We start from the raw sequence: 23,314 nt of genomic DNA, 5'->3' as shown, positions 1-23,314 counted from the left end.
GTCAGTACACCGCCCTCTTGTGTGCTCTTGTCAAGGGCTGCAATGGTGATTCTCGTAATGCTTTGTGGCCTGGTGAAATTGATATATTCCAACATGATTAGAGCAGGGGTGGCGTGACCACTGTAGGGTAAATGATGCAGTTAATTGTGGCCATAAAATAACCTTTTTTTATTGTTAAGCTACAAGGCATGAATACCTGGGGAGCAGAAATCATGAAACAAAACAAAGTGGATTAAACATTACAACAGTTTGTTGCTTAATGCGTATACTTGTTCACAACAGCTTTTGCTGAAATTCGTGTTTTCATTTCTTTACTGTAACATGTCGTGTTTGGTTCTAACTGCGGTTGACACTTAATTCACCATTTTATGTCTTCCAACATGAGATTGTTAGGCAGCCTGAAGACATGGCCTAATTCCTATATCTCCAGGATTCCTGGTTGTTCCTGTTTTCGGCATGTCAGAAACACTGTGATCTTAATGTAACTTTCGGGAAAATGTCTTGAAAACAGTGCAAAAATTTCTCACTTGCTTTTTGTGACTTCACTTGCACCTGTCTCTTAAGGTCTTTAGGTAAGTCTGGAATGATAAATGGCACACTTGAGAACTCTGGAAGATTTAGTTCTGGCCATGTGTAGCAGGCATCTCTTCTCATAAAAATGCTTTAATGTTTTCTCAACTGATGCTTTATCTTTTTCTTGTACCAGCTGTTCGACACATGCTCAGTGAAGTCCAGTTTGTGCCACTTATTAGCAGGCTGTTCACGAACGAACGCATCTTCTTCACACTCTTTGTGTCTGTGCCACAAAGTGTTGTCACATGCGCACCCTAAACTTCATGCACAACTCTGGGCTTGAGCCCCCTCTATCAAATGGTCCAGCGAAACCAAGGGTCTTTGCTGAACTTGCGTTTTAGTGACGAGGCTTTCTATGTGTCACTGTGGATCTTCGTCATACTGCTGGTGCTGTTCTTGTAGCACTTCAAAAGAGCCAGGAGTTTATGACAGGCTTGATGCCACTGTGCGGTTTTAGAAAGAGCAATAATATATCTATCGTCCGCTTGTCCACTGCTAACAGTCAATCCGCTACACCACCATGTGATTGTGAGCTGAACAGCACACAAGCTGACCATAATGGACCATGCTCTCGGGAATAGAGGAGTTAAAAAATGTGCTTACTGACAAGCGGCATTTATTACTGCTAGAATTACTTAATCTGACTAGTGGCAGACGAGGAGATGTTCCTCGGAAAAGTTTCACTATGAAGCAGGATTGTCCAACTCGCCAAGTTTCAAGTGCATATTCGCTAGGCGATGCTCCGAGGCCGGATGGAGGGAGCTCATGAGACCTCTTCCCGTGAGGTTTGTCGCTGACAAAGAGCAGAGCCATGCACAGTCATCTGTGCATGTTGAGGTAGTCCAGCCAAAGGCCAGAGATCACCTTTCTCCTATGCCCGCATGTGCTTGCGCCATCCATGGTGCTTGCTGCTGTACCATAGGTGCCATCCTTTGATAGCTAGTGCAGCTAAGCAAAGAAGGGGGTGTGAGGGTGTCATGCGGAGAAGCTCAACACCATGAGATGGTTGCCAGGCAAGTTCCTCTAGTGTCCATTGACTTATCTTCCAGTGTCTCATAAAGTTTTGTTCAGATTCCAAGCACTCCAGCTACAGTTTGACTAATGCTCCAGGGGTATGTTCCTGTGGAGTCTGTCCGCACCTCCCAGTTATGAGTCCTCCTTGGGCAAAACATACTCATCCTCCTTATGCACTGAGAATGCCAAAAACTTAAGTTCGCCACTGAGGTTCTGGGATAAATCCAATGTTACTGGTTTTACCTTGTCCTGTCAGAGACTACGGCACTGTACTATTCCAAGCCTCTTATTAACGCTGAGTTTGTACCTCCCTCTCTTCTCTGGCCCTCACCAATACATTTGCCTACACAATAATGTTGCCCAAAAGGCAACAAAAATGGATGGAACTTGTTATTACATATTGAATATATGGCATAACGTCACGCCCATGGGGTTGTGTAACATTCTTTGGATCACACCAAGACATAAAAGGCACCAATTAGTCATGTGTGAACATAGAAACACGAAAGCATGCACCGTTTGATCCGTGTGAGATTTTTCACATTTAATTCTAGTCTAGTAGTACAGAAGGGCCACAGAGATAACATACCATTTCACTTTCACTTTTTGATTTTCTTTCTTTTTAGACTCGTGCTCCGAAGATAAGAACCTGGAAGCTATGAGCCTGTCCATCCTAAAGCAGACTGGGAGCAGCCTGGAGACTGCCAGCCCAAACAAGGAGCAGCTGTACTACCCCTCACCATATGCCATGGGCCGCATTCAGGCCCTGAACAAGCAGGGCGGTGGGGGCTCATCGGAGAGTGAGGCAGCCGCCACTGTGCAGACGCTGAAGAGAGTGACACGGCGTGAACACATCTACGAGGTGCCGTACCCCAGATGGGTATGTCTGAGCTCCTGTCACTAGTTGGGAGAGAGGCGGGGGCCTCTTTTTGTCTGAAAGTTACATTAGTATGGTAACTCCAGTGACCGGCTCTCAAAAATGTGCTCATTACTGGACTTCTAGTGACAGTAGTAATAGCTGCCCAGTGTCATTTGATCTGGGTGTCAGCCTCAAGTTGGGCTAGTTGGCGTATTGTCGGCTTAAGAAAAACCAGAGCGACCTTGGGGTCGAAGAGAAGGGTTAGAAGGGGCAGTGCCTGTGTTTGTCCTTTATTTTGTTCCTGCTGTTGTGTTGCTTTTACTATATGCCGGTATTATGCTGCCAGCAGAAGTAAGACAAATGTTCATGTTATGAAACTGAAGTGGATAAGTGTAGGCTTCTACCTTTGCCCTTTTATGCATGCATACAAGCTCTCACTCCACCTCCTGAAACATTTTTCTTCCTTCTTAAGATTTTATGAGAACACACAGCATCTGAATGCAGATATGAAAATGTCAGAGCCCCCCCCCCTTCCCCGCATCACAGAAATTTGTGATCACTGAAATTCTGTTGGACTATGAAAGCATGCATTGTGATGCAATCACTTCAATGTTATGTATCAGTGTACAGTGCAATCAGATTTAGATGTAAACTAAAATTTCTTATTTCACAAAAGACTGTGCATTACATGTCTAATCTCCAGTGGTAGATTCCGGAGCCTGAGACTAAACTGGGGCCTCCTAAATATTCTAATGTATTAATGTAATAGGTACCACAAATGTCAGCAAAGGACTACCAGCATCACCACAAAAGAACCACAGTGACACAAGCCTTTTCAACATGAAACACAGTCATGCCACCAAGCAATCACCAATAATGCAGATGCTGTTGTAAAATAGAAAAGAAAAATGGCAGAAAAATTCGTGCTTGTCTACGTAAATGTAGAATTTCTATTCAAAACTCAAGTTAATGCAAAAGTAAACGCTAACTGCTAGTTTGATTTCTTCCTACTGTGTGTCTTTTTCATGCTGCCTTTCCTTCCATGTTTTTTTTTATTATTATTTTGAAGGGATGCATTTATTTGCAAGTCTTCTACTTACAGCTTTTTTTTTTTTACTGTGATGTTTTGTTGCCTTATATTTTGTCAGCTTTTATCATCTTTTATCATCATCCTTTTTATCTCTCTCTGACAGACAGAAGAGGACACCTACTCTCACATGAGAGATGGCACTACAGCTCCTGTATCTAATATTTATCAGACACCCCGGAAAGCAGGTAAGTGCCCTGCAAAGATGGATCGTTACACTTATGTCATTTTACACCTTGAACTGTAAATGGAGTTTATGCATTAGTTGTTTGCTGGTTCTCCTGGGAATGTTCATCGCATAGCCCTATTTTTTTCTAAGTTACTTTTTTCTCCCGATTGTGCGTACATTAACAGTAGTGAAAGGTTGGGTCAAACTTTATACAATTTCTGATGTGGTGCAAACGAGCTACACTTGTATAAGGTCTCATTGCAGGCAGTCATTAATTTTCCACTTCACAATATGGGTCTAAATTATGCACTCTTCAAGATGCATTGTGTAGGAAGTGCTTCAGTTTTGTGAGAATATTTTTATTTTAGCACAAGTTGCACTATTTAAAAATATTGCTTAATGCTGGATTTTCTTTTTTCAGTATTTTTGCCCTTAATATTAAAGCCAAGATGACTGAGTGTCTCTCACTCAAGCTCATAATTTCAAATGAGGGCAAATATGCTATTGTCTTAGTTCTGTATCAAGATTATGACCTCGACCGTACTAGAAGCTTGGAAGAACGCAAATAATATGTTAACTCATAAGAAAGGAGATGCCAAGGACTTGAAAAATTACAGACCGATCAGCTTACTGACCATTGCCGACAAGGTATCTACTAAGGTAATCGCTAATAGTCAGGGCAACCTTAGACGTTAATCAACCAAATGATCAGGCAGGCTTTCATAAAGGATATTCCACAATAGATCATATTCACACCTTCAATCTGGTGATACTAGAGAAATGTGCAGATAATAACCAACCTGTATATATAGCCTTCGTTGATTACAAGAAAGCATTAGACTCAGTGGAAATCTCAGCAGTTATACAGGCATTGCGGATACACGGTGTAGAAGAGCATTATGTCAAAATACTGGAAGATATAGATAGGAATCTCCTCCATAAAGTCAACAACAAAATTCCAATAAGGAAAGGTGTCAGGCAAGGAGACACGAACTCGCCATTGCTATTCACCGCCTGTTTACAGGAGGTATTCCGAGGCCTGAATTGGGAACATTTGGGGCGCAGAGCTAATGGAGAATATCTAAATAATCTACGTTTCGCTGATGACATTGCCATGCTGAGTCACTCAGGAGAGGAACTGCAAATTATGATCAATGAGTTAGACACGCAGAGCAGAACGGTGGGTCTAAAAATTAACATGCGGAAAACCAAGGTAATGTTCAATAGTCTAGCAATGGAACAGCCGTTCACACTTAGCAGCGAGGTGCTGGAAGCGAGGGCAGGTAGTGACAGCTGATCCAGATCATGAGAGGAAAATAACTAGAAGGATAAGAATGGGGTGGAGTGCGTATGGCAGGTTCTCTCATATCATGAATGGCAGTTTACCAATATCCCTCAAGAGAATAGTGTACAACAGCTGTATATTATGGTACTCACCTATGGAGCAGAAACGTGGAGGCTAACGAAAAGGGTACAGCTTAAGTCAAGGACAACGCAGCAAGCCATGTAAATAAAAATGATAGGTGTAACGTTAAGAGACCGTAAGCGGGCAGAGTGAGTGAGGGAACAACACAGGTTAATGACATCCCATTCGAAATCAAGAGGAAGAAATGGGCTTGGGCAGGGCATGTAATGCGAAGGCAAGATAACCGCTGGTCCTTAAGGGTAACGCAAGAGGAGGCAAGCCTAGCAGGGTGCGGCAGAAAGTTAGGTGGGAGGATGAGATTAAGGAGTTTGCAGGCATAGGGTGGGCGCAGCTGGCAAAGGAGAGGGTTAATTGGAGAGACATGGGAGATGCCTTTGCCCTGCAGTGGGTGTAGTCGGGCTGACGATGGTGATGATGAATCAACATATTAAGGGAAGCTTGTAGGAAAAAAGAAACTTTGCGGTTTTCCACCATACTCTGGATCAAAGAACCAACAGCAATAGCGCGACGCAGTAATCATTTATATTGTGGGCTCTGTGAGTAGTCAGAGGACACTGCAATTGGGTGGCTCAATGGGTATTCTTCCATTCGGATAGCATGTATGGTAAATTAATTAGCACTCATTTACCGGATGAATAACTGACTGAATTTTCAGGCCCCTGCACTGTCAAAATTCACCTCCAGCCATGCATTGTCCCTGTATTTAGGTTTCCTAATAATCTTTCTGAGAACAACTAGCCTTGATACAGTAACGAAAAATAGTGAAATTGGTTCCTGGTGGCTTACTTTTAGCAATAACTTAGATTTATACACAACCATATGCAACTTGCATCTCAGGACAGCATAGCGTGCCTGAGAGGTTTGAGGAATTTCCGTATGTGTGCTCTGGTATGCACGCCATCAGGAAGTGTGTGCTTGTGCAAGCTCTTCACTGTGGTGGTGGTGGTGGTGGTGGTGGTGGTGGTGAAAAGCCTTTATTTAATGAAAGAGGTGAGGCTCTTTAAAGAGCCCCGCAATGGGTGGAGTCCTTATTCCGGGACCCCATTGGTCGAAGCCGCCAGCTTAGCCCTCTTGACCAAAACCTTTTGGGACTGAAGGTCCGAACAGCCAAGCAGGGCCGCCTCCCATTCCTTTCTGGTAGGGTTTGGGTGGGGGGAGAGAGCTGAGTTGCGCTGGCAAGCCCAAACCATGTGGTAGGTGTCAGCCACCTCCCCACAGTGTTTGCACCTGCCAGTGAACGCGGGATCGAAGTGTTTTAGTACTGCCGGGCACAGCATTGTGTTCGTGAATAATCGGAGTAGAACGCGTTCGTTTGCTTTCCCCAGTGCCTGTGCAGGGGCCGGGTAGAGGCGATGCCTATCCTTATAATAGGATGTGATAGCTTTGAAGGAGAGTAAGTAGCTACCTTCAGGTTCCAGGTGCTCAAGAGCCAATGGGAACGCCCGGTGAATGAGTGCTCGGGCCGCCGCGTCTGCAGCTTCGTTTTCTGCTAGGCCTTGATGGCCCGGAGTCCAAACCAGGCAGCGGGGTGTAGGATCGGTATCCTGGCTGCAGTTCCTTAGTATTCGTTCAGCTAGTGGAGTTATCCAGCCAGCCTCATAATTGCGACATGCCGAACGCGAGTCTGTTATTATGTGTTTGGATTTTGAATCAGAAGCAGCTAGGGCGATGGCAACCTCTTCAGCTTGTGTTGTGCCTGGGGCTCGAAAGGAAAGCCCATCCACCTGTATTTCTTGATGTATGACCGCGGCCGTGTACCACCCCCTGTGGGTAGGCCCAGCTACATCTACGTAAAAGACACCATGTTTGTTGCCATAGTGATGCGCTAAGGCTTCCGCCCTAGCCTGATGACGACCACTATGATCCTCCTTGTCCATCTTAGTGGGGAGGGGTCACACTCTGACGGCGCGTCTCCAGAGTTCGGGCACTCGGACCCGCTCCTGAATGTGAAAATCATGTTGGATGTGAGGGCGGGCTAGCAAGTGCCGACCCGACTTCGTTTGGGCTAGCCTCGTGTATTGATTTGTGAGATAGGCTTCCTTGAGTTCCTGAAAAGTATTCACCACTCCCAATGCAAGAAGTTTCGCATTGGAGGTGGACACAGGAAGGTCAAGTGCCCTCTTCATCATTTTGCGGAGTATTACCTCAACTTTGTCTTCGTCGTGTTTCCGCAAGGGTAGATAAGGGACCGAATAGAGGATTTGGCTGATTACGAAAGCATGGGCCAGCCGCACAGCATCCCTGCTTCGCAAACCCCCTCTCTTGTTGGTGACGCGACGGACCATACGGCCTACTTGGTCTCCAACTTTGCGGAGTTTGTGTAATGTTGCGTCTACTCTTCTTTGGCTATGGATGAAGAGCCTGAGTATTCGAATCTCTTTGGCCTCGTGTATGGGGCCACTTGTTAAGGAGAGATGTATTTGGGTAGTGTCCTTAGGGGATGCCCTAAGGTGCACAAATTCAGACTTGTTGGGTGTGCATTGGAGACCATAGTGCCCTGCGTAGCGATACACTACGTGAGCGGCTGTTTGCAGGCATTCATCCATGTGCCCTAAGTTTCCCTCTGTGGCCCAGATTGTGATATCATCGGCATACAGCGCATGCCGTATGGCTTCGATACCATTCAACTTGTCTGGGAGATGGAGCATCGCCAAAGTAAAGAGTAGGGGGGATAGCACCATGCCTTGTGGTGTCCCCCGCGTACCCATTTGATACGGACCAAATTCTTCCCCTTGGATTCTGATTAGAGCGGCTCAATCGGTCAGGAAGTCTTTGATATAGTTGAAAGTGTTGCGGCCACAGTTGGTTTTATTGAGGTGTGTCAGTATGACGCTGTGTTTGATGTTGTCGAAGGCTCCTTTCAAGTCCAAGGCCAGGACGACCTTGTCATTGTGTGGGTGTTCGACTGGTTGTATTATGTCTCTGTTGAGCTGGAGGAGTACGTCCTGTGCCGACTTATGTGGGCGAAAGCCGAACATAGTGTCTGGAAATGTGTTTCGTTGCTCCAAGTGTTCGGAGAGCCTATCCCGCACCATGGTTTCCATCAGCTTGCCCATACACGAGGTGAGCGAGAGAGGCCTCAAGTTGTGTCCTAAGAGCTGGTGCGCAACTGTCATGCATAAGTTCTAAGCCTACAGCAGAGGTTTTTCTCTTTGCACAAGCATTGAGAAGACGGGTTTTTGGTGCAACAAAAGGCATGCTCTGCTATTACCCTGATTTGGTTCCTGTAGGGAGCACATGTCAATGCAGATTGTGCTGCAGCTAAAATCCTATAGCGAACATTTCATTTCCGTCTGTCACAAACTTCATTTTATTACCTTCACTTCTATCACAAACTCCAGTTATGGTTTTCTATTGAAGAATTTCAGTTGCAGCAGTCAGGGGAGACCTGTAAAAATCATAATATTTTAAGCATTCACCAGATGTTTACACTTGTGTCGTAGGGTCAATTTCAGCAAAGCTGTTGGTGTGTGAAATGCTGATGCCGCTTGAAGAATTTACAAACTCTGGGTAGAATGTGGGGTGTAGGGGTAAAGTAGGTAGGTGCACATCATGCATGGGATCGTGCAGTAAGTAAGGGTTGGGTGATTGGGAGGGTGCAAAGTGTGCAGCTATTGACATTGGTGACACGATTTCACCGAGCATTGACCATGCAGCTGTTGCTGTAAAACACCAATTTGGTGGGCACTCTGACTCTAGTATGGAGGAAAGCACAGCAAAGTGCACGCCTGTCAATTACGCACTAGTGAAACAGCTGCCTACTTGCTACGATGTAAACCTTCTAAAACTTCTGGTTAGTAAAACAAAGAAATGAGAGATCACAGGTAAAACCTTACTGGAACTAAGAACAAAGAACTGCTGTATTAATGGAACTAGCACGAAAGCACCTTCTTTGGTTCACATCTCAGTCGAAGCTGTCCCTGTGTCGTGTTTTTGTGGGCCTTTGCGGGTGGTGAGCGCGAGTAGACCCTCTCAATTCCAGGTTCCGCAGTTGCATTGTTTGCAGTATTGATCTTCTCATCTCAACTAGTCTTACCATTCAGGCCTGCTCGTTGGCACAGGGCATCTTCCTGGTCTTATTTATGCCCTTCTTGGCGTCTCCATTTGGGGGCCCTTTTCCTTTTGTCCCTTTCATTGCACCCCCCGCATTCTTATAGTTTCTGCCGGCGAATGGGTCGTCTAGCTGCTGTTGACACACAGTTACATTTTTGTGTCTCACCTCTTTTTTTACCATTCAAAGACCAGGAATAGATACTCCAAAATTCATGGAAAGCCTTGATGTCTACCCTGAAGTACAACACATTCCCCCATATGTACTCAAACTGAGTAGCTTGTAAGACATGCATTCAAAGACAGGTGTTCACAGTGATATCGAAAGCACATGAGGGCTTAACCTGAACAGAAGCTGCTTTGTCAACTTTAACCGTCAGATGCATCAGAGTACAAATGTTCTTGACAAAACACAGGGCCCTTCAAAAGACTTAAAAAAATCAAGCTTTTTCCCAAACCTTTTGTCTTGCTCCTCTTTTTTTCTCTATCTCCGATGGTGCTTTTTGTCCCTGCATGGAGAATGTCAGCTCCCATTTAAGGTTAAGCTGTGTTGTTGCCACTGAAGACATCGCAAGTGAAAACCACGAGCCTATTTATTTTTTTCAGGTGGCAGAGCTTATCCTAGCTGTGTACTTGTGCGTAGAAAATTATTTGACAACCATGTGCAACATCTCATATCTGCATTAGGTTTAATGTTGCAGAATGTTAGTTTACCCTTCTTATTTTCTTATTCTGTTCTTCTACAGGTTTGACAACGAGAACAAACTCTGACTCTGCCGCGCAACTAGTTATTGAAGAGCAGCGACTGTCAAGAGAGAGCAGGAACCACAGAATGGGTATCAAGTCATCCAGCCTAGCATCTGCTGACAAGTAAGGGCTAAATGATGACGACAGTAGCTCACTACTCTCTAGGATGCTGCATTAACTCTTTCAGTGTTGGGTTTTTTCTGGGAGTGACACACCAACACGGAGGGAGCAGTTTCAGCGGCCCTGACAAAATGAAAACAGCAACTAGCGAACGAAAGATGAGAGAGAGATATGCAAGAGTGGTGCAATTCTTTGGCTTGCCGCTGATAGCAGTGAGCAGGCCCATGGAGGCGCAGCGGCATGCACCCTCTAAACTTGAAGCCTCATAGTGGACATGGCAAGAGAACGATAGAAAAACTTCTACAAAGTTACAACAGATGGCAGAACTACCCTTGCAAATGCTTGAACGAAGAATTGCAAAAGTAGGGGTGCTTGAGCACTAAGAAGCCTCTACTTGTTTCATAAGTTGAGCACGCGGTGTCAGCTCCGAGCAAGCATGCTGTCAGGCGGTGGAAAATAATGTTGTGGTCTACTTTCAACCCCAAATTTTACAGCAATGTGCCCTTGCTGCCAAACGAATCTCAACATAGCCACAAAAAGCCAGACAATCAAATTTTACCGAGAGCAAAAAATGGATGGAATTGTTCTCAGTGTTTCATTAAGGCTTATTATCTTCTGTAAACAGTCAAAGGGTGGCTGCAATTAAGGCACGGATGGAATTGCCATTTCCCTTTGTCGCACTAAAAAGCACCCTTTTGAAACAATCACTTTGGGAAACTGTAGGCTCCGAGATGGTTAAACTGAGAGTGGCATTCCTCGCTGCATGGTTCATTACATTACATGACATCTATTGTGCGCTAAATGTGTGGCCAGAGCAAAAAGAAATACCTCTGGGAAGTGCCGGCTCCTGCCTCGTGGTCCCAATTTGTGAACACCTGAGAGCAGTGGTTTTCTGCTCCTAAAATTAATTACATGCATCTGTCCTTATCCACAAAGGCTGTGCATTTTGGTTGGCCAGAAGGCAGAATCGTTAACAAGGGGAGGTTTCGCCGTATATTTTAAAACATCTGAGGATGCGAACTTTTCTGCAGGCATTTTCGTGAGCACCTCAATGGTATTGACATGCTTTTTAGACATGAAACATAGTAAGCAATCAATACCAATTTCAGTATGGATGGAGTAGGTGTCCTACTGCCTTTTTTCAGTTTCTCTTTGAGAGGGCCATTTTTGGCACATTTGCTTATTTTTACCTGTTGGTTACGTTGCCTTGCTATGAATTGTGCGTGCTTTGGAGCAGTTTTTTGCTATGTTGTAATTTTCTTTGGATCCATCTCTTCTAGAAGAGCCAGGTGGGAGTTCTGTAGTTTGCAGGTTCTCATTCTCTAAGCTGTGCATCAATATTTGACCAAAGAGTTGTAGTGTCTCTTGAGATGTCCCTGAATGTAGTGGCATTGGAGCATTTTCAGTTTCCTGCAGGTTGAAGGGACAAAAGAATGGTCCAATAGGAGTGCATATTTCATGGAGTAGTCCACCTGTTGTGTCCTCTGTGCTTGTCCCTTTGAATTCAAGAACTAAGAGAGGCCAGTCATGGCAGGCACGGTGAAGCGATCGAGAGGACATTTTTGTATCCAGGCAGCACAGTTTCATAGTCCTTTTATGTGCTGTAGTTTGCACTCTAGGCAATAATGGCTACATCACATTGGATTCAGCAACATGTTTGTGTTGTTCACGAGCATTCATGCTTTGTACTCTCGGAGGATCATCAAACAAGCTTAATTACATAAAGCTCTTACAACACAGTGCTTCAATATTGTAACGGAAACAGGGAGACAGGTCGCTAACCAGCAGAATACAGCAAGCAGCCAGCCAGCCAGCGAGAGACACTTCAACGTCTTCGAAGACACTTCAGCGCCACCTGAGAACACCAGGTGGCATTACTCCCCCTCCAAAAAAAAGAAAAACAAAAGCGGGGTTGCAGTATGGGCAGTGGAAAGAGAAAAAAAAACAGCACAAGCACACAAAAATGTACAAGGGAGGTGGGCGAAGGTGTCCCACGCGAAAACTAGCAGAACACTGAGCGTACTATCCATTACCGCGTGAAGTAGGGTTTCATGCGGACAACGTGCACAACCTCAGAGCGGGGTGGACGACGCTGAGGCTGCACAGTCCCGTCAGGAAGAACTTCGTAGGTCACTTCGGTGACGCGGCGCAAAACTCGGTACGGTCCAAAGTAACGGCACATCAGTTTTTCAGACAAGCCTGGGCGGCGTACCGGGGTCCACACCCAAACTTGGTCTCCCGGATGGTATTCGACGTGCCGATGACGGAGGTTGTAGCGGCGTGCATCCGTGCCCTGCTGCCGCTGAATGTGAAGACGGGCAAGTTGACGTGCTTCCTCGGCGCGCTGAGCGAACTGCTCGGCGTCTGGCGTGAGTGGGTGGTCATCAGTGCTGCATGGAAGCATTGCATCCAGCATCGTCTGAACGTCACGTCCGTAGACCAGACGAAATGGTGTAAATCGGGTCGTCTCCTGGGTGGCCGTGTTGTAAGCGTATGTGACGTACGGGAGAATCTCGTCCCAGGTTTTGTGCTGCGAGTCTATGTACATTGCGATCATGTCGGCGATCGTTCTGTTGAGTCTCTCTGTGAGCCCATTCGTCTGTGGGTGATAGGCAGTAGTTTTGCGATGGTTCGTGTGACTGAGCTCGAACACGTCGCGCATGAGCTGTGCCGTAAACGCCGTACCTCGATCAGTGATTACGTGGGACGGTGCGCCATGACGCAGCACGATTTGTTGCATAAAAAACTGGGCGATCTCAGATGACGTACCGCGCTGCACCGCTTTAGTTTCCGCATACCTTGTTAAATAGTCGGTCGCGACTATGATCCATTTATGACCGGCCGATGACACAGGGAATGGGCCCAGAAGATCGATGCCGACTTGATCAAAAGGCGTCCGAGGGGGTTCAATAGGTTGGAGCAAGCCCGCTGGCTTGAGAGGAGGCGCCTTACGACGTTGGCAATCGCGGCAGCCTCTGACGTAACGCTGGACGGCGTGAGAAAGTTTGGGCCAATAATACGCCTGGCGCACGCGTGCAAGTGTGCGGGCAAAGCCCAAGTGGCCGGAGGTCGGCTCATCGTGACAAGCAAGAAGGATATCGGCGCGGAGATCTGCCGGAACGACGAGGAGGTGCACTCGGTCAACAGTGCTGGAGTTTTTCTTAAACAAAATGCCGTTCCGGAGACAGAAGGCCGGCAGGTTTCTAGAAAATTGTCGGGGTACGACAGAAGCTCGGCCCTCCAGATAATCAATGATAGGTCGCAGGTCTGGGTCAGCTCGCTGGCGGGTCATTAGGTCTAAGGCGCTGACAACTCCAATAAAACCACTCTCGTCCTCTATGCTATCATCCGCTAACCCGACGGGCGCGCGAGAGAGTGCGTCAGCGTCTTCGTGCGTCTGGCCAGATTTGTGCACAATGGTGTAATCGAATTCTTGGAGGCGGAGGCTCCATCGGGCTAGGCGCCCCGATGGGTCGCGAAGATTTGCAAGCCAGCACAACGAATGGTGGTCGGTAACTACATTGAACGGGCGGCCGTAGAGGTACGGACGAAATTTCATGGTTGCCCACATAACCGCAAGGCATTCTTTTTCTGTGGTCGAATAGTTTGTTTCAGCGCGAGAAAGCGTGCGGCTTGCATACGCGATGACCCTTTCCACGCCACCTTGGTGTTGGACGAGTACGGCGCCGAGGCCGACGTTGCTCGCGTCGGTGTGGACTTCGGTTTCAGCCTCTTCATCAAAGTGCGCAAGAACAGGGGATGTTAGCAGTCGTCTGCGCAGCTCGGCAAAAGCCTCCTGCTGCTCGGCAGCCCACACGAACTGTGTATCATTGCGCGTGAGGTGGTACAGGGGTGCGGCAATCTTTGAAAAGTCGGCGATGAAGCGGCGGTAATATGCGCACAGACCCAAAAAACGTTGCACACTTTTCTTTGTTGCAGGAACAGGAAAGTTGGCGACAGCAGCAGTTTTCTCGGGGTCGGGCTTAACGCCATCGGCACTCACGAGGTGACCGAGAAACTTCAACTCTTTGTACCCAAAGTGGCACTTCTCGGGCTTTAGCGTTAAGTCGGCCGATCGGAGGGCATCTAATACTGTCCTCAGGCGTTCAAGGTGTTCGGCAAAGGTTTCGGAAAATACGACGACATCATCGAGATAAACCAAACAAGTTTGCCATTTTAGTCCAGCGAGAACGGTATCCATCATCCGCTGGAAAGTTGCCGGCGCTGAACATAGCCCAAAAGGTAGCACTTTAAATTCGTACAGTCCGTCGGGTGTCACAAACGCCGTTTTTTCGCGGTCCCGCTCGTCGACCTCTATCTGCCAGTACCCACTCTTTAAATCAATGGAGGAGAAGTACTGGGCGCGACGAAGTCTGTCGAGCGAGTCGTCGATACGAGGCAGCGGGTAGACGTCTTTTTTGGTGATGTTGTTCAGTTTCCGATAATCCACGCAGAAGCGGAGTGTCCCATCCTTTTTCTTCACCAGCACGACAGGTGAAGACCAGGGGCTGCTGGAAGGTTGAATGATTCCATCTGAAAGCATCTCCTTCACCTGCGTTTGGATCGCCTCACGCTCCTTCGGTGAGATACGGTACGGCTGCTGATGGATGGGGCGAGCATCGTCGGGCGTAATGATGCGGTGCTTGAGAAGAGCCGTTTGCCGGACTTTCGACGAAGAAGCGAAACAGGAGGAGTATTCAAGTAGGAGGGCACGTAGTTCTCGCTGTTGAGTCACCGAAAGGTCCGGGCTGATGTCAAGGGATGGGCGCACAGGTCTAACAGCTTCGAACGCGAAACATTCAGAAACCTCCGCTAAGGGGTCGGCGAATGCGATGGCAGTAGCACGAAAAAGGTGCCGGGGCTCGTTAGAGAAGTTAGTCACCAGGAGCTCAGAGCAGCCGTCGCGGAGATGGATGAGACCTCGCGCTGAGCAGATGCCGTGGGTGAGCAAAAGGGACAGGTTGCCCTCTGCGACCGCTGTCCCTTCACGTAGTCCGTCGCAGTGAACACTCACAAAAACGCTGGCGCATGGCGGAATCCAAACGCTCTCGGCGGATATTCTAAGGGCGGCGCGGCGTGGACAGTCCTCGGAGTAAACATCAGCTTTCTCGGTAGAAAATGTGACAGTGCGCTTTCGGAGGTCAATAATAGCTCCATACTCTCGGAGAAAATCAACGCCAAGGATACAGTCACGGGAGCAGTTCGGTAGAACTAGGCAGCTGACAACAAATGTGGAGCTGCGAATTTGGACTCTTGCTGTGCATAGGCCAAGCGGAGTTACGACATGTCCGCCAGCCGTGCGAATCTGCGTGCCGGACCATGGTGTCATTACTTTTTTAAGAAGCGCCGCTAGCTTTCCGCTTAAAATCGAGAAATCAGCGCCAGTGTCCACCAAAGCACTAACCTTATAGCCATCGAGAAGCACGGGTATATCCAACGAGAATCGATCTCCGAGTTCAGGTACTGCAGTCGTTGCCTTTAAATCGCGGTCGGTCGCTGTTCGCGTTGTCGGGGGGTCTTGTTCGTATCGATTGCCAGCGGCCTCGCCCCCTGAGGTCGCTCTCTTTAGTTTTCCCGGCGGGGACTTGGCGACCGTCTCTGCGCCATCCAGGAGGAGCTTTGGGGCTGTGGCGAAGGTCGGCGTGGTGATGGAGACCGAGACTGCCGCTGGGGAATTGTCACCATGCGCTGCTGGGCTACGTAGTCCTCGATCTCCCGGGGTCGTTGACCTCTTGGTGGACGGGGCATGTCGATAGGGAACCCCTGCAGCCCAAGCTGTCGATACGGGCACTGGCGATACAGATGACCGGGTTCCCCGCAGTGAAAGCAGAGACGCCGCCGATCCGGAGCACGCCACAGGTCCGTCTTCCGCTGGGGTGATCGTCGATTGTCGATGTAGTACGTGTCGGGGTGTGCGGAAAACAGCGAGCCTTGATTGGACGGAGGAAACTGCGCCGAAGAGGGCGCAGGACGTTGCAAGGCTTCAGCGTGCGTTGGACAACGGCACTCCGTTGGTAAAGGCGGCGGGTCAACGGACGGGAACGAAGGTCTCAAGGCTTGAACCTCTTCGCGGACCAGGCTAGCGAGAGAGCCGGCCGTCGGCAGGGGAGCACCGAAAAGCGCCTGGAGCTCTTCGCGCACAACGGAGCGGATCAGGTCGCGGAGAAGACCAGGGTTAGCCCCGAAGGCAGGAAGCGGCTCTGTAAGTGAAGCGGCGAGTACCGGCCGGTCGTAGGTGGTAGACCGCCGCAAGAGCATCTTCTCCATCGTGACCGCCTCCGAGGGAAACTCAGCAACAGTCCCAGGTGGACTGCGCACGAGGCCAGCGAAAAGTTGCTCTTTAACGCCGCGCATGAGATGGCGCACCTTTTTATCTTCGGGCATGGCCGGGTCAGCTCGCCGGAAGAGCCGAGTCATATCCTCCACGTACATGCTTACAGTCTCATTCGGCATCTGAATGCGAGACTGCAAAACCCGTTCAGCCCGTTCTCGACGATCCGTGCTGGTGTAGGTCTCCAGCAGGCGTCGGCGGAACTCGTGCCATGATGTTAGGGCGTCTTCTCGGTTTTCGTACCAGGTACGTGCACCATCCTCGAGACTAAAGAAGACGTTTCGAAGTTTAGCGGCGTCGTCCCACTGGTTGAATGAGGCCACGCGTTCAAACTCGAGAAGCCAGTCCTCTACGTCTTCGAGCTGACTGCCGTGGAATGGTTTGGGCAGTCGCGGATTCTGCAAGGTGTAGTAGGCAGCAGCTGGCATGACAGGTCGATGGGTGGGTGCTCTGGCAGACTCCAAAAGCCCGTGTTCGGGAGGTAGGCCTTGATTTCTCCGGCTAGCACGGTGCACGGGGGTGTCCACTAGCGAAGGACTGGAGCCCAGGGTATCCGGAGGAGTATGAGACATATACAGGGATCTTTACCCAGCGCCTACACCAAAATATGTAACGGAAACAGGGAGACAGGTCGCTAACCAGCAGAATACAGCAAGCAGCCAGCCAGCCAGCGAGAGACACTTCAACGTCTTCGAAGACACTTCAGCGCCACCTGAGAACACCAGGTGGCAATATTGTTGTACCAAAGGTGCAGGAGCTCTGAGAAACATGATTTTTTTTACTGTTTTCATGTCTTCTCTCCGCAGTCATTCGGCTGATGACAGTGACAGCGAGGGAGCAGCATATACATTTCGCTTGACGACCAACGGAAGCTACGGCGACCACCAAGAAATGTCGGAGGCAGAATGCGACAGGGATCAGCACACAAGAGGTGGGTGCCTCAGGCAAGCTAGCCTGCTGAAAACAAATTAATTTTGTGTATTCACAGCACAACCGTGGTAGTGGTCATTCATGGTTCCTATGTTTCTAAAGCCTGCATGCATTTGTTGTCGGAAAAGTGCATGATGTAAGCTCTTGCTGTCAGACTGTCTTGCTGTTTAATTGACACCGTGCTGAAGCCACAAAAAGCGGTGTGCTAATGCTGCTTTCGGGTACGTTGTATTTCCTTATTGCATAGTACGAAGCAGAAGCTTTCCTAAAGCATGACTACACGGAGAATGTGGAAGTCCTCTTTCAACATGGCTGCTGGCATGACCTAGATAAAATTTTTGGGCTTAAAATTAATAACTATTGGCCCTGAGGACACGCTGACACCATGTACAGAGAGTGCCCTCGTGATGTACATTTACTGAGGCATATTGTCACGTACTTGTGAAAGAGGGCATGTTTAAAGCAACGCTGAAACTATTTTTTTCAAATACGACAGCATTCAAGGATTCGAATATGAATCTTCTAGGTAAAGCATGCCAAGTATTTTTGCGCTGGAACTTAAATTGGTGTCGTAATCACTGATCAGTCACAACAACCTTCACACTTCTCCTCATTGCGCAGGAAAAGTGCGAAGAAGCTTGCTGGTGCCATCATTGTTGGCGAGACCAAATTTTCGCTGCCTTTACCCATCGCTTCTTACCACACGTCATCTGAAGCTGCCGAATGCTTCATGGGCTTTACCTTTACTCTTGTTGGTTTTCTTTTTTCAAGCAAATGTTTCTTTGTTGAAAATGTAGCATCGCTGTGCATGACGTCATCATTGCTCCCCCTCCCCAGCGCTGTGCACTGCAGATAAGCCTGAAAGCTGTTGCAGCTTTATTCAGTGATTATATCACCATTTCAAATTCCAGCACAAAAGGACTTCACATGCTTTACCTGAAAGTTTCGCACATTTGATCCCTTCAAGCTTGCCAAATTATAAGACTTCTTCAGTTGCTGTTTAACATTGGTCACAAGTCACCAGGCGGGAGGATCACTTGAAGGTGGCTGCTACCTAGCTTGAGCTCTTTGTCTACATCTTCAACTATATGCCACCTGGCAACACACCAGATGGCATTATCCCCCTCCCCCCTTTTAAAAAGAAGAAATGGTGGGGCATGATGCCAAACACACTGCAGGCATGCCAAGAAGCAAAGAGCTTCTCAGACAAGTCTTGTCTTGATGATAGACAGGTGTTCATACTCAGACTTGGTCCCCCAGCTTGTACTTGGCTTGTCAGTTCCAAAGGTTGTAGCAGTGTGCATGGACATATATCAACTCCAAATGTAATATGGTCATTCCAACTCGCAGCCCTTGTTGTCTGAAAAAATTTGACTTTAAACATAAAGTTTACGTGTGCATAGTATGAAACCTCTCTAAACAACAGGCATGTAAGGACGAACTCACAGGGCCAACAACTGGAGACGAATGCAAGTAAAGGGATAAAACAGTGTGCTTTCCACATTCACATGTGTCTGAACTGACTAGCCCAGCAAATGGCAAGTCAAGCTGCCTACAGTCAGATGGTTTTGCATGATAGAGTGATGCATGTTCTGGAAATTACCAAAAATTTGCTGATGCACTAACTATCACTCATCTGGGAAAGTATCGCCAGTGTGAGTGAGCTGGGTACGCGGCAATGGTGGCATGCAGTTCAAATTTTTACTGGCAGAACCGATTTGTGTACAGAATAACAAGTTTTTTACACATGGAGCTTCATGTTTCTGGCAGAACTGTGACACTGGCATTGGCCATGATCTACCCATGTCTCAACCTTAGTCCCCATGGATAGGTCAGCTCTGCGTATTGGCGATTTTTACAATCTAGAGAGTGTATTTGATCCAATATGATGGCATTATGGAGGGCTGCTTTAGAGGTCAGCACAAGTAGAATTTGCTTGTTTTGAATTTTTTGATAAACTCATGCATGTTTGTCAATGGTGGCAACCTCATGTGAACCAAACAGACTTTCACTTCTCATGAATGTAGAGGAATAAATGAGTGACAAGGAAGAAATTTCTGCGTGCCATTCAGAATTGTCCGGTGTGAAAGCAGGGTGGCAGAGGGTCAACGTGTGCTTTGGGGGGATTTTAAAATCAGTAACATTGATGATGAATATGCTTGTAGAATGTATGAATGACGAAACTGAAAGCGCTGGTTTTTGCATTTAGCACTACTGGTTAGCAACACCCGGTTATTGTTGTTGCTGCTTGCACAGAAAACAAGCTAGAAAGCTTGTCAGTCATTGTTGCTTCATTTCTAACTTATAAAGCTGCGTCCTGTTTGGTTTATTTGTGTTCATGGATTTTATAACACATTCTTCTTTATTTATGGATCTGCTCGTATTTCCAGGTGGGAAGAGGGTAAAATAAGACCGCCTTTTTGTATGTGCTGTGTTCTCTGAACAACCATACTTTCGTAATTTAAAGGCGCCAAAACCACACACACACGAGAGAAGAGAACAGGGCAGAGCACCATTCACAACTAGTTTAATTTGCAGAAACCACTTACATACAAATATATATATACAGTCAGCCGGCGCCTGCGCAAGAAACATATTCACACATCGCAAGAAACATATTCACACATCAAGTCGTATATGATAAGCATTGCTTAAAAAACGTTTTTTCCGCATGATACAAATATATAGATGTTTTGCTGATGCACAAACTGCCTTTCTTGCTGATATAGAGCGCTTCAATCAGTTCTCTGGCTTTTGCATTGCTACTCCTGGCAAGAATTCGCACCTTTAAAAAACATGGCTCACAAGAGCATGAAGAGCAGGATCTAATATGCTTAGATAAATTTGGGCCCTCTTTATTTTGTTCCACGTTTCTTTCATGTTCTCTGATTCGCTCATTGACACAGCGCCCTGTTTGTCCTGCATAGGAACAACCGCATGAGAGGGGAATTTCATAAACTACCCCTTCGGTACATCTCACCCATGCTTGATTCTGCAGCCTCTTTCTTTTCCTTTTTGCTTTCCTTTTTCGACTCGAGGGCAAACACTTCCGAGCTTCGCAACCTTTTTCAGATTGTGGGCCAGATTGTGGACCACCACAAGTCTCACCTCTTCTCAGGGGACCTCTGCCCCAGCTCTCACTGCCCTAGTCTTCATCTTCTGCAAGAGGCTTTCGGCGACCCCTGTCACGAGTTAACCAGGGAACCCGGCTGAAGCCAGCCTGGCCAATTGGTTGTGAACGCATGAGTTCCTTAGCGCAGACACAAGACACAGTGAAGCAATGCCTCTTTTCACTAATTTGGAATGCGAGGAGTCAAATGGCAAAAGTCCTTTTTTTTTTGCTAGCGGAGCGTAAGCCCAACACACCTTGTCCGATTAGAACTCAATCTTGAGATCTAAAAACTGTCAAAAATTGTCCGCAGGCAGTTCACATGTAAAATTCAAGCCTTTTCCATGTTGTCGAAATAGGAATAAAACATCGTATGCAGCTTTAGCAATGTTCAAGCTTGCGTCCTTGGTTAAAATAATCAAAAAATTGTCCACATATCTAAAAACTTTAGAAACTTTGCTAGCTGGTAAAACCTGATGAAGGACTTGGTCCATTTGTGAAAGAAAAATGTTACATAATACTGGCGCGACACACGATCCAATACAAATGCCCGCATTCTGGAGAAAATACCGGTCCGCCATGGTGGCTTAGTGGTCACGGTGCTGTGGCAATGACGAGACAAAGCGGGCTGCTCTGTCAGTGATTGCACCAGTGGTGCCTTCTCATTTGTCGGCTGTGAAGATGCGGCATAGGAAGCAAGGGAGTATTTTGAGCGAGGTTTGACGATCCTGTATCACGAAAGTCTTCAAACTTAGCGCAGTTTTGGCCAAATGAAGCTTTTCGTGGTCATTGATAAAGCAGCTGCTGAAGTCTTCAAACCTCCCGCAAAAGACCCCCTCCTTCACCTATTCTCCACGGTCGACTGACGAGATGGCGCCGCCGTTGCAATCGCTGAGAGAGTGGCTTGTTTCGTTTCGTCATCGCTACAGACGATGCGAATAGCCAACTACTACTTAGTGATTCAGGCAAGTACCCCAAACAAATGTGGTATAAAAAAATTCTGCCGACCAAATGCCAGTTTTGTGCAAAATTTAAGCTCTAACAATTCACTGGCTTAGCTGTGAGGAGCATTCTACGGCATGCATAGAATCCATAAAATGTATTTTCGGTGTCAAACTTTGGTCATACCCGGATATTAATTTTCTGCATATTCTAGTTTTCAGAATTCCCCATTTTTTCCGCCATTCAGAATTTCCGAAAATTTTGCATCTCTGCATTCAATTGACAAATGCAGCAGAGAGATAATACAAGCTTCTAAAATATACTGCAGATGGCGGCACCACTCCAAGCACGCTAGCTTTGTATTATGGCACCCACTTTTGAACGCAGAGCGGTCATATGGGTACATAAAGGACACTCAAAGGGTTAATACGGCCAACAAACTTGGCTGTATTAACACAGATTGCACCATTCGGCAGAGCCCTCCCAACTATTCCTGCTTTCAGCAGAGCATGGTCATGTTGTTTCCTACAATTGTGTCGATTTGTACTCCTCCATTGGTGGAGCTTGCTGCCATTATTCTGGGAAATGAGAGGAGTGGAATTTTTTTATGTCACCAGTTATTGAAGCGAAAAGCTTCATTACGCCAGGTAAAACAGTCTTCGGGTAGGCAGCAAAATGACCTTGAACGACCTTCAGACCAACCAAGGATAGCAGTGTATGACCGTATGTGGTACCGTTATGGTGTCGAACCCTTTACCCATGACCTTTGTTGACCTTTGACATTGGGTGACCTTTGGGTTGACCTTCGACCTTAAGAACATCCGATGGGGTAATGTGAAGACGTGATGTCATCCGATAAGGGTGTCGTAAGACCATGTGATACACGTAATAGCCAAGTGGTTGTGTGGGTATATATAGAACAGCTGTCGCGTGCATGTAGCGGAGCTGCCATGGACGAGCCTCAGACACTTAGCAAGCGCGCTTGCTTTTCGCTGAATTCCAGGGTGAGCCAAATTAAATTTAGCCACTGCCAATTTTTTTTATAAAATGTTGCTGAAAGTAGCAAGATTTGAAGCTTTGTTTCCAACTCAGCTGTATATTGACTGTTTAAATACATAAGAATTCTGTAAACTGCTTCTATTAATAAGTGTGACAAAATTATCATAAATTTGTTTTTGAGTTCTTCTTATCGTTTCATGAATGAGACTTCTGCAGATGTCATGTAAACAATATGAATGCTTCATTCAGTCTCTCTACTAAATGAGAGAATAACTGGCAGGAGTCAGTTATTGTCTCCGATTTGACCTCAATGTCCCTTTAATGCAATCATGTCTGTGTTTCCCGCGTGCAGTCTTGGGCAGAAGTTTCCAAAATTGCAGATTCACAGAAAAAATTTATCCCTGCATTTCTCCTCTAGCTCGTGAGCTGATATTTTTTCCAGTGAACGGAGCATGCATGTCCGCTCATGCTTCTGTGCTTTTCATTGACATGCATTGCCTGGCCATGCAGAGATAAGTTTTTCTCCACGAACTCCCATTCCGCAAACTTCTGTTCACGACTGTGCACAGCTTCATTATGCTCATGCACAATGGTCCCATTGTCACTTTTACATGAATTTTTGAAGCTTTAAATAATTTGCAGATTTTTTTGCTTTATTTTTAATTCAAAGTTCACATTTCTTTATTTCTGGAGAAATGATGCTGTCATGCGAAGTCGTCGGGTTTTCTTTGAATGCCTAAAATAACATTGTAATAGATTGCAGTAAGTATTAAAAATTTTCATGCAGTTCACTTCTGAAAGGTGTAGGTTTTTTTAACATCGTGATCTCACCCTCCTGTTTTCTGATCGTCATCCGTGTCATTCTGTTTGTCGTCCAACAGCCAAGCGCCTGGAGGCATTGGGAATTCACGTCTCTCCGGGTTATGGCATAACCTGAGAACTACTCAAGTCCCAGGAT

At 46.9% G+C, this 23,314-nt stretch overlaps 1 protein-coding gene across 1 annotated transcript in view; it reads left to right on the top strand.

Annotated features, from left to right (window-relative positions):
• LOC144128651 (uncharacterized) overlaps positions 1–20,590 on the top strand; it is a 20,747-nt gene extending 157 nt beyond the window's left edge. Inside the window, exons 2-6 of the mRNA XM_077662218.1 lie at positions 2,214–2,467; positions 3,640–3,721; positions 9,925–10,048; positions 17,183–17,307; positions 20,379–20,590. Of these exons, the coding sequence (XP_077518344.1) occupies positions 2,246–2,467; positions 3,640–3,721; positions 9,925–10,048; positions 17,183–17,307; positions 20,379–20,455 (630 nt within the window). The 5' untranslated portion in view covers positions 2,214–2,245 and the 3' untranslated portion in view covers positions 20,456–20,590. The remainder of the gene's footprint in view (positions 1–2,213; positions 2,468–3,639; positions 3,722–9,924; positions 10,049–17,182; positions 17,308–20,378) is intronic.
• The last annotated feature ends 2,724 nt before the right edge of the window (positions 20,591–23,314 follow it).

Source organism: Amblyomma americanum, chromosome 4 (assembly GCF_052857255.1).
Source record: "Amblyomma americanum isolate KBUSLIRL-KWMA chromosome 4, ASM5285725v1, whole genome shotgun sequence".
In the NCBI taxonomy this organism is placed as follows: Eukaryota; Metazoa; Arthropoda; class Arachnida; order Ixodida; family Ixodidae; genus Amblyomma; species Amblyomma americanum.
The sequence above is the reverse complement of the archived record's forward strand: the minus strand, read 5'-3'. Positions and strand labels throughout refer to the sequence as shown.